The 12,500-nt window shown below is 34.8% G+C and overlaps 1 protein-coding gene across 1 annotated transcript in view; it reads left to right on the forward strand.

Annotated features, from left to right (window-relative positions):
- The window catches only part of ZNF385D (zinc finger protein 385D), a 356,739-nt gene that overhangs the window by 241,482 nt on the left and 102,757 nt on the right, over positions 1-12,500 (forward strand). The window contains exon 4 of the mRNA XM_044679406.1: positions 11,077-11,239. Coding sequence (XP_044535341.1) covers positions 11,077-11,239 — 163 coding nt within the window. The remainder of the gene's footprint in view (positions 1-11,076; positions 11,240-12,500) is intronic.

Below are 12,500 nucleotides of genomic sequence, written 5' to 3' on the forward strand. Positions count from 1 at the left end.
AGAAGGATATATATATATATATATATATATATATATATATATATATATATATATATATATATATATATATAAAAGATATTAGGGTTTTAAAAAATCGTTAAAAAAAGAAGGGGAAACAACAATATGGCCCTCATCATTTGATTCTCTGTTTATTACTTCTGCCCCTTGGTTTCCTTGGATTCCTTCAAAATTCAATTCCAAGACCACCATCTTTTTGCTAATGTCTCTTCCTTTTAAAATTCCCTTCATATATTTTCTCTGGACCCAGATATTTATATTTTGTCTTCCTCTTTAGAATATGTACTCCCAAAGAGAAGACATTGTCTTTTTGGTCCTTTCCTTTCCCTTCCATTCCTTGTCTTTTCTTTATATCCCTAGCACTTAGAATAGCATAGTGGCTGACAAAAAATTTGAACTTACATGTTTGTTGAATGATGGGCATCATTGTCCTTCATTTGCTGAACACTATGGAGCATGATGGACGATCATGAAAGGTATTGCAACAAGCATTAAATAAACCCTTGGATTTGAGTTTTTCTGCCATGAAGTTGACCAGAGGTAATTTCATTTTTGCTCATTAAAAGGAACAAATAATTAGTTTTTATTGTATATGGTTTTTCTTTTTTAAAGCTTTTCCTTTTGTTTTTATATCACTTACACTACCTCATGCAGTGATGGGCAAACTTTTTAAAGAGGGGGCCAAAGGAAAGGAAATGCTCATCTGTCAGTCTGTTTCTAAGGCAATTCTTTCGAAGTTCCATTGTATTGTATCCTACTCCTTGTATTCGTCAGATTAGGAATAATCTTACAGGGTTGGATAGAACATTTCAGGCCCCCCTTCCCCCCACATCTGGCCCATGGGCTGTAATTTGCCCATCACTGGTGTATCTTACTTTCCCTTCACCCATGTAGAAAACCATTCTTATCACAAAAAAGGGGGCAAAAAGTTACACAAAATTAAGGAATATATACATCTAAAATAATGTGGAGTCTTTTACATCCTTTGTCTCTTCATCTTTGCAAAGAAGTAAGAAAGAAAGTAGCTTATTAAATATCTTCTTTGAGGTCAAACTTGACAAATATAATTCACAACATTCACTTTCAGTTATATTCTTGTTCTTTCTGTTTGTGATGTTATTGTCATGAGTATTTGTTCTTCTGGTTGTGATTACTTCACTTTACCTCAGTTCATATGTCATGCTATACTTTTCTGTATTCCCCCCTCCAAAAAACGGATTACATACGTAAAACTGGGAGAGGGCCATCTATTTGCACACATACTACATTTTTAAAATAAGGAAACTGAGTCACAGAATCAGTCACACCATTGCTAAATTTTTGAGTTCGGATTTGAACCCAGATCGTTCTGAATTCATTTACAGTTATGTCCCTGATTCTATGTTGATTCTCATATTCATTCTTTGCCACAATATTCCATTTACTTCATGTATCATGACTGGTGCAAATATTCTTTAATCGATGGGCATCTACTTGTTCCAATTCTTTGTTACTGTAAAAAGTGTTATTATAAATATTTCAGTGTTTACAAGAACTTTCTCTCTTTTTTTAGATGTGGACTTTCCTATCATATATGACTCCGAGTTAATTTGATGGATATGGTGTTACAGTCATTTTCAGATGTCTTTTTTAATGCAAGAACAATCAGTGTTGCCTAATGTAATGTACAAGCAGCAAGGTAGTGAAGTATACATAATGCCTTCCATGTTTGGAGTCAGGAAAACTCATCTTTCTGAGTTCAAATTTTATTTCAGATACTTACTAGCTGTGTGACCCTAGGAAAGTCACTTTATCCTATTTTCCACAGTTTCCTTATCCATAAAATGAGCTAAAGAAAGAAATAGCAAACTACTCGAATATTTACCAAGAAACTTCAAATGGGATCATGAAATCAGACACCACTGAAAAATGACTGAATCACACAAAAAAATGTGATAGTAAAGGCTAAGAATAATTATTTATTTTTCTCCATAAAAAAAGGTTTCAAATAATTTTTAGAGTGAGTAAAAAAATCTTTTGGCTTTCTCGTCATCAACAAATTCACACTCTATTTTGTCATAAATACCATACTTCTCAATATGGAGGAATTGAAACAGCTTTTGTTGTTCCTGTTTTATTTTATTAAATGATGTTTTCCTTTTTGTCATTCTGTCTTGGCCAACATTTTGCATAAGTTCTCATCTCCAGTCCATTTGTTGATCTTAATGGCTACAACCCAATCCATATGCTAATAGTTGGAAAAGAAATTTCATTGTGCCTGGATCATTAAAAATTACCTTTTAGAACTATAACTTAAAGCAGTAGTTTATTGTTTGTGCTATACTTATGGCCTAAGAGAATTAAATGTTTCATTAAGCCAATTCCTTACATATGTGGCTAGTAGAGCTCTTCAATATTTATAAATTGGCATTTTAAAAAATAACAAATTCTAAAACGCAGTTTTATCACCAGAATTATTCATTATTTTCCTCCTTTCAAAAGGACATACTATTTATTCATTAAAATTCAAAAAATTATCTCCATATTATTCCTTTCTGTCAATAGGACCATTTGCTTTTTATAATAAGCTTCATCATAGCCCCAAAATAATGGTTTGTGTTTGTGTCAGATGCTTTAAGATTCATAAAAAATTCCATGAAATACTTTTGACAGATGAGGAGAAATGCCATAGGACGGCATTGAGCTCAACTCACATTCTGATTTCATAGGTGAACATAGACAGTATTATATGTACTAATATAAATGTTATAGAGAAAATTTTTTCAACGAAGGAAGTTAATCTTCAATGTATGAAAACATTTCTATGGAAGTAATGTTTAGGTTTTCACTACAATTCAATCAACAAGCATTCATTAAACACCTGTCATATGCCAGACATAGTATAAATAGTCAGAACACAACAATAAAAATGCACTACTCCCTGTTCTTAAGAGGTTTATGTTCTGTTGCTTACTACGGGCTTGAATGGGGAGATGAGTATTACTAGTCCATTTCATCAAAGAGGAAATCAAGAACCCAAGATAGTAAATGACTTTCCTATAATCATACAATCTCTTAAGTCTACCATTTTTTTTCTTGAGAATCAAACAGTGAATAATGAGACATCAAATATTCTATATCATGTGTATAGTAGTAGAATGTAACTTCACTGAGGACAGATATTGTTTCATTTTTGTCCTTGTATCCATATACCCTAGCTCAGCCAAGGCTAGTTTCGAACCCTTGTTTAATAGGATTTCTGGAGTTAGAAACAACTTCACTTTTCCTTCTGATAAACTATCCACAGACCTATTGAATCAATTTTTAACCATTTCCTTCTTTTTGTTAGATTAGCTCTCTGTTACGCTCTTCCAAAACCTACTTTCTATTTTTTTCTTTCTTTTTCTTTTCATGTATTTATGACCCAGTCAGAGTTACCCACTCTGGTACTCAATGAGACAGCTGTTGAGAAAGTACTCAAACACCCCTGGTTGTCTTGGCAACCAGGACCAGGTGAAAACACTCCAATTAGCTCTTCTCATCCACTCAAATTTCCTTACTTTGTCAGTGTACAGTAGACACCTCAGAGTATTTAGTGTTTCATGACTGGGCATTCTGGAAGGTACAGGTGATGATGCTTTGGGCAGGTGAGTACCCATGCTTTTGTGTATCCAGTCTTGACAATGTTAAGTAGGAAAGAATCTTGGAACTTTGCAAAGTTAAATTTTGAGGATACCTATTTTATGAGAAAGATTTAGATTCTCTTCTTACTTGGCAGAAACCATGGGCTGCATCCTTTTTTAAATTTGTTACATTTGTATTTATTTAAAACCATTTTTATATTTCATTGCTCACTCTTAATAAATGCTCATTAGTCGATAAGAGGTGGATTTTTGTCTTGAGTATATGTATTTAATGTCCTGAGTCAAATAAAAAAGTATCCACAATGAATCACCCATCATTGGTCTTGGAAAGATCAGTCTTAATTGAATGTTGCTTGCCATGAGATATAGTTGAAATTGGTGAGAGTTTCCAGTTTTCATCACTCTTGGGTCATCTAATTACATGCTGGCTTCCCAAGTTGAAACAGGTTATTAAGTTGGCTGCATGGGTTGTGTTATTTGCAGGATGCAAAATGTGAAAAGGGTAATTAACTTATCCAATTCATGGTTATTTCCCCTTCCTCAACACAAGTTCATGGGCTTAAAATGTTAAAGCTTTTACCACTGGAGGCAAGTTACTTATAACTATAATTCCCTGAATGTTTTAATTTCTTTTATCAATTGGGGGGGGGGAATAAAAAGAAAAAAAATAGCACTTTGCTTATCAGAATAGAACTACAAATTAACTTAATTTGTCTGTCACATAAGGCTCCCCTTTTTAAGCTTTAAAGAGGAGCCCCATTTTAAATAAATATGATGAAAACCATTCACCTAGGTAGTAGTTTTTTACAGCTATAGTTAATGGATTAGATGCCCTTCAGCTCTAGTAAATTTTAGATAGGTTGAAATATTAGTTTTTGTTTTTGTTTTCATTCTTTTCCCCTTACATACCAGAGTTCATTGCATCTCTTTCATAGGCAATGGAATACGATAGCAGGCTAACAGAAAAAAATAGTCTGATGAAGTGAATCTTTAATTAAAAAACAAGGTGGCAAGAAGCATCAAAATATGTATCTGTAATGATGAGGAATGATTTACATTTTCTTGTACAAGGAAATTAATATTTTTTCTGTAAATGAGTTCATAGAATTAAAATACTTTTAATTGTTCCTAAGGGAAACTGATAAATTTGTATAGGGTTGCAACTATAAATTTCTTAAGATATCAGTGACCCCAGAAACTATAATTTCAAATTTAGTTTTACAGTGATTTATGAACCTAAACCCCTGCATATTTTGAGTACAAAAATGTATTTGTGAATGAAGATCCTCTAATCTGTTATATAACGAGAACATGAAGCCTTTTCAAAAATAAAACAAACAATAGGAGGAAAATGGTAATAGGTATCCTATACACAATACAAACTTTGTATAAAATGGGGATGAAATAGAGGTAATTGTTATATACATTTCTATAGACATTTTCAGCATTTCTTAGAACACAATGTGTAGCAAATCTGTTTTTTAAAACTAGTTGAGGTTTCCTGAATATAGTATCATGTTTCTTCGGTTTCATTTCCTCCCCAGAATCTCCCAAAGAATACCAATGAATACCAACTTACATTAAGAGAGGTAATTCTTATATTTTGTGAGATTCTTATATTTTAATGAATATAATTCATATGTGAGCTATACATATAAAATGTAATTGGTTAATATAACATATTTATAAGTATAAACACATATCAATATAATTCTTACATTTTAAATACTATAAATTGGTTTTAGTGACAATAGCCCAGATCAAACTTCTTTGTTGAAGGATATCTTCTTTATATATCTATCTGCAATCATGTATTCTTCATAATTATATGTAATGATTTAAAAGTATATGTATAGTAATTATTTAGTAATTAAATAAAATTTATAAAAAGAAAAACAAGTTATTTTATATCCACCTTCAATCATTGCCCTTTTATTTTTGTTTTTATACTGTTTTGTTTTCTCTTCCAATGGGTCAGGCTGTATGAGATCACACTTTACCACTATTTCTTCCATTTGGAATTCACATTATATTACACAAAATGGAATTAACATCAGAAATATTATGAGTATCTAGCAGGTCCATTTGAAAAAGAAAGAACCTCACAATATCACATACAGAGTCAAACAAAACTGGGATATTGTGATGACCCTAGCGTAAATATCCTATTGGTCCCCCAAACATTAGTGATTTCAGAAAGTAACTCTTGACTTGAAAGACAATAATAAATAAGCTGGCTCAGAAGTGATATGCACACAGTCTGAGTTTTAATTTGGTTGAACTAAAATTATTTCCAAAATATGAGATTATATTTTTATTCATTTTAACTACAGTCATATTATAGAAGACTTCCTTATATTTCCAGGATGCATGAGAAAATGCAATGTAGTCCCTTACATTTGCAGCTGAAAATTGTTCTACTTTATATTTTCATTTGAAATTTCAAGACCAGTGACAGTGACTTCTTTTTCACTGACTTACTCTGTCTTTTCTGCTGGAAACAATTAAATTCTTTATCCTATTCTAATAATGATAATGCAATTGCTACAACTGTCTTCTTATATCTTAGTTTTTCGGAACAGGAAGCCCAACATTTTGGTCTAGTGGATCAGAGAATATCTTTTCTGTCTTTTATTTTCCTTCAAATATACACACAGCCATATCTTTCCATGTAGATATATATTTATATTTTTCTTTTTGCATGCGCACACATCCATGTTTTATTTTGAAAATGCAATGGATCCCAGTTTTCTAGGAAGGCTTTGACATGAAACCTGGCTAATAAACCACAGGAAAAGAATCCTTGGGAGGGTGGGTCATGCCACATTACACTTTGACTCCTTCCTCCCCAAAAAGTAGAGGCTGGCTGTTTAGTTCAGGGAAGAGTTACTTCTCTAGAGTTTCTGGTTTTGGAACCTCACAGTAAGAGCCACACTTAGGCTGAGACTTTGTCTTTTATGGCCACAGCAGGATCAGATATAACTGAAAGCTTTAGTCAGCCTAATTCACTACAGCTTGTTCAGATGACCCTGAGAGGGCTGAGATGATATTTCTTGATCTCTCCTTTTCCTGAAACGCTACAGTGAGTCCATCAGAATCTTTATCACGTAAAATTCTATGAGAATCATTGAAGCCTGATCTGTGTCTTTCTAAACCACGTTAACCAGATAACTGAGGCAACTATTTGGATGATAGAAGCCACAAAAAAAAAGTAAATAATAATTGGTGGAGGATAGAGAAGTAACTAGATATTTTACCGCAGGGGGGAAATAGTAAGGAAAGTAGAGAGAAGCTGGCTACAGCACAGAGGATGTTCTGACTATGGGACTGAAGGGTGATTCAGTTATATGAGGTGAAGCCTAGGAAGAAGAATCATCAGGGTGCCAGGGGTGCTGTGTGGAGGCATGGTCTATGGTGTGTCAAGAGATGAGGCAGGGGGGAGGAAGGTATTATAGAGAAGGAAACTCTCTCCCAAAGGAAGAAGTATGCTGCTTTCATATTGAAACTCTGGAACAAAACCTCATTTGACCCTAATAGTAACATCATTGGTATGGCAGTCCATATTCTGCTAATGTTCCAACTCAATTCCTCAGGAGAAATAGTTCCAGTTTTCAATAACAAGGCCAGATTATAGTATGAAAATCAGTAAAAAGCATTTATTAAATGCTTATCACAAGTTAGGAATCATACAGAGTGTTGAAGAAACAAAGATTATTACGTGACACTTACCCTCATGGAGCTTCCCTTTGAAAGGAGAAGAAAACAGACAAACAACTGTGTAGATATGGGATAAAAAGAAGGTAAAAAAGAAGCTAATCTCAGAAAGAAGACAGATAGGAGAAGGGTTTATAGGAAAGATCTCTTGCAGGAAGTTTTCTTTGCCATGGGGCAAACTAAAAGCATTCCCTACAAATATTAGAAAAATTATATCAGCAGACTCAATGCCAGAAGGTGAACTATCACATGCTGATTTTGAGGTGTCCAAAGTGTATAGAAATACACTAAAGGGTAAAGAGGAAGGCATTCTCTGTCAGTTGATGGAGAGAGTGCTGTCGCTGGAAATTGTAGCTCCCTATTCTTGAAATATCCAACCAAAACATAAGTAGGCTGGGTGATTTGCCTCTGTTTACCAGATTCAGTGGATCATTGCTAAGCATTTTCTTTAATATTGTCCACGTATTCTTTATCATATTAGTTCCCTGATTGAGTCCACATTGACATTTTCCATTGAACAATTTCTTTTGGAATGAAATTCATTTTCTTGTTCTTGTTCTCCAGTTTGGTTTTTGAGTTCACAGCTCAGGAAGGTGAGGACTTACTAACTGGCATCATGTTGGAATAGATTAATTGCTCCATTTCACTTGGCTTCCTTGTGTTTCCTTCCTGTATTGTTATTTCTTGTTCACTTATTAACTGGAAGGCAATATGATTGGGTGTAAACTTTTAGCTTGCATTTTTTCTGGAGTCTTATCCCTAAATCAACTAGAGACAAATGCATACCTTATTCTTAAGATGATTTTGAAAGAAAAAAAAAATGCCTGTTTTTCAGGAGTTGTAGGTTTGACAATTTAAAGGATAGCTTTGCAAACTTAAGGCCTAGGAAGGTACTTTCAGTCATTTTCAGTCCTGACTCTTTGTGATTTAATTTGGGATTTTCTTGGCAAAAAATACTGGAGTGGTTTTCTATGTCCTTCTCCAGCTATTTTACAGATGATGAGACTGAGACAAATAGGTTTAAGTGACTTGCCCAGGACCATATAACTAGTAAGTGTCTGAAAGCTAGATTTGATCTAGTGCTCTCTAGAGTGCCACATGCCTGCCTCTTGAAAATACTAGTAGATATCTTATTGTAGCTTCCATTTCACATGTAAATTCATATTATATCTTTCTCATTTGTACATGTTATAACATACTAATTTAAATGAGCCAACCAGATTCAAACCCAAGAAACTTCCCATAGAGATTAAATTGCCTATTGGTATCCAACCCTAATCCTTTTCCCCTATCTTAGAATACTAAAGAATTAAACTGGGAACTGGGAAAGAGTGGAGAGGGAAGCAATTGGATTTTTATAGATAGAAATGTAGGTTACTGCCTCATATGGCACTGCTGACTATTAAATAATTCAATTGAACATCTGTAATTGCCCTCACAAAGCTTTGCTATTGGGGCAGGGTGGCATATGCTTATTATCCTTACTACTACAGGGAATGAACTTAGCGGATTGCTTGAGTTTGGGAGTTCTGAGCTCTGGTAGGGCTAAAACTACCCAGGCATCTGAGCTATATCTAGCTATATCTAGACAAATATGGTGAGTTCCAAGGAGTTGGGGGCACCAGTCAGGCTAAGGAAGGGAAAACTAGCTGAGGGTGGAAACAGATCATATCAGTTAAGTGCTGGGAAAACAAACATAATAGCATAGTGTCTGCCCTCAAGGAGCTTACATTATTATGGGGAAGACAAGACTATAAGGTATATTGCAGTATAAACAGAAGCTGATCTCAGAGAGAAAACAGGTGAGGGAGCCAGGTATGGGAAAGGTCTACTTTTAGACTTAGTAAAAGAGGGACACCTGATCTCAAAAAAACCCCAACAACTTAAGAGTTTATCACTTGATGGGAGTGACAAATACAACATTTTATATCAAATGGAAATACTCTATATTGCATGATCATGCTAATATGACATTGTTTATTTGATTAACTTTAGCATCTCTTAACCTCATATTTTTGGCTTATAGTATGTCTCAATCAATGTTACATGTCCTTGAAAATGTGTAAATGATGCATGACTGTGCTGTTTTAGTTGTTTCTAATAAATAACTTCACTGTCCAGTGTTCTTTCAATAAGGGTACCTGGTCCTTGTATTTTAGAACCATATGTTTTGACCAGTCAGAATGATGCATCTTAAGTAGTAGAATACTTATTTTAAAATTAATAAATGCACTTTTCCAATAGCTAGATAAAAGGTTGATTTCTGAATGTTTATTAGCTCAGAGATTGTTTCAAAAACCCACTGGCTAAAGCTGGATCACAGTTCTTAACAAAAGAATTGCTAATTTTCCCTGCTAGCTCAGTTCAATTCAATAGCAAACTCCTACTCTGTCCAAGACCATGGGGACACTGATAAATGTTTATCTTTCATGAATTCTCAGTGATAAATGAGACTTCATGATGGTAGAGCATAGTGACTTTTAACATGATCAATAGGGTTTTGTGGTCTGTTAAGTCATCTTAGCTCAATTATCCCCATCATTTCTTTTCCAATCTTTGCTTAAGGTTGTTTTTTCTCTTGGCCTTAAAGGAAGAAAGAAGGGAGAGTGGAGAAAGAGGAAGTCATGGAGAGATGAAGAAGCATAATATTTAAATTTTAAAACATGTTTAGATCTTCAATAAAAAGAGTGATACTTTATGGAATGTCATGGATGTCCCCCCCTCCCCACCTCGGGGAGGTATTTCTTAACTGGATATTGTTCTATAAAATCTCAAGGTTTAAGAACTTTCAGATATTTCAGAATTTCAAAATTGGAAGGAACCCAAACTGTCATTAGTGTAGCCCATCTCTCCAGCCCATACTCCCAGGCTCTGTGTTCTTAATCTTCTTGAAATAATGGGAGAAAAATAGGATTAAAGAAGGATTTGTCTTTTAAAAGGCCTTCTTAATGTATTTCAGGTACTGATTAAAAATAAAAAGGATATAGAATTGGTGAAAAAATCTTGAGAAGGGAAAGCTCTCTGCAGAGGCACAGGTAAAAGATATAGCCACCAGGAGTTTCATTTGTAAATCAGAATACAACAGTAGCCCTTGACAATAAGTCAGGGTCTCCAAGGTTTATGATTTTGAAGGACTGTCCTTTAGTCTTGAATTCCACTGGTTTCTTTAGGGGGGAGCAGGAAAATTTAAGCAGAAAATGGATCAACTTTCCCCTATATTAGAAGGTAGGCGCCATATTTTCTATTCAGCTCGCATACTTGACTGTCTGTGGAGTGTTCCCTTTCCTTGTTCACTATGGACTCCTCTTCATGTAAATACTTTTAGCATCTCCTCTGGTAATAATATATCAATGATTGCATCAGCTCTATATCTTCTGAGTAAAGAGGCCAAATGAACAATTCTTTAGTCTCCTCATTTAAATCTTAGGAAGGCAAGCTAAGTGGTTGAATGGAGGCAACATTCCATTTTTCCAATATGATGTTCTTTACATCCCCATTACAATGTTCAGTGATGTGTTACATCCTTTCTGCCCTGGGGTTTTTAGAACCCAGTTCTATTCCTTTGTAGGCATCATTCTGAAGAGAACAAGCCAGTTGGTCATTGTCAGGAAGAGCATTGATGGTACCCATTATTGAAAGGTCATCTGTATTTGTACTAATACAGAGAATGCCAGTTTAGAAATGAGCCTGATTGCATGGTTCATTTTGTTCTCCTTTGTAGAGCCAGGCTGCGGCCCACTACAAAGGCACTAAACATGCCAAGAAGCTCAAAGCACTGGAAGCCATGAAAAATAAACAGAAATCTGTACCTGCCAAGGACAGCGCAAAGACTACCTTCACCTCCATCACTACCAATGCCATCAATACCAGCTCTGACAAAACAGGTTATGAGATAATCTTTGTTGTTGTCATTGTTTCCGTACTGGGGGTTTCATTTTTTTCACGTCTCCCTCTCCTGTTGGGTTATGTGCTTGCCATGCCAACGTCACTCTGGAACCATTTTTCTGTCGAGTGGTGAATTCCTTGCCATACCCTCTTTTCTTTTCAGCCCTCCTGAGAAGTTCACATAATTCCCAGGTATATTGTGAATTTTTCTTATTTGAAAAGGATCTTGACTTTTGAGAGATTCAGTGCTTATAAAGGACTTGAATCCAGGTATTCTGTGATATTGATGAAAAGTTAAGCATTCTGTAGAGCCTAGGATTTGGTTGCAGTTTGCGGGCAGCATTTAATTCTTTACAGTGACTGGTATATAATTTGATTTCATGATGAACTCTCTCTGATCACACTTTCCATCCTCATTTTATGGAGGAGATTTTTCTCATTAGGAACAGTCTTTGTCTCATAAATCCCACTCACTTCATTGTTTAAAATAACTCTATCCTGATTCTTAATTTATTATAGCTACCCAGTCTCTATATCACACACATAGGTAAGTGTTACTGATGCCAATTACTCTTCTTAAAAGAGTCTTTGAGATGAACTAATAGGCTTTAAATTGCCACTTGGGACAATCCTTACAAAGAAAAACCTCATGAGCATCAAGTGAACCCAGTAGGACTTCCCTAAACCAATATTTTAAGCATTATGACACTGTCTGAAAGTTGGGGAATTATGTTATCCTAATATTGCCCTCCTGGTCGTGTAGCAGAAGCTACATTCCAGCTGTGTTGTAAAAGTATGTACAAATGGAAAAAAGATATATTAAGGAAGTCTCTCATTGTTTCTGGTGACAATTTCTTGCCTGCGACAGATTGCCCTTTTGCTATAGAGAATACTTTCCCTAAAGAAATATGCTTAGTAAGAAGGGAAAATTATGGAGACATGACTGGAGTAGAAGCTAGGAAACAAGCTTTGGAGTTAGGAAGAGCAAAATTCACAGATATCAACTGTATGACCCTAGACAAGTCACTCAAGTGGCCCAAATAATTTCATAGGACTTTTAAGTTAAAGAGACACTTCCAGTCAGTAGTGGTGCCTCACATTGATAAATCACAGGCTTATACTGAATCAGAAAATGATCATGAACAGTAAATATTTTAAATCAAGTTGCTAATTGTAGAAGTCATTATGTTCTTTGCAAAAAAAAACCCCTGACTTAAAGTATTCTGTTCACAAGTGGGCAAATGCTAGCTTTGTGCTTCC

The sequence above is a fragment of the Gracilinanus agilis genome, chromosome 5, assembly GCF_016433145.1.
Source record: "Gracilinanus agilis isolate LMUSP501 chromosome 5, AgileGrace, whole genome shotgun sequence".
Classification (NCBI taxonomy): domain Eukaryota; kingdom Metazoa; phylum Chordata; class Mammalia; order Didelphimorphia; family Didelphidae; genus Gracilinanus; species Gracilinanus agilis.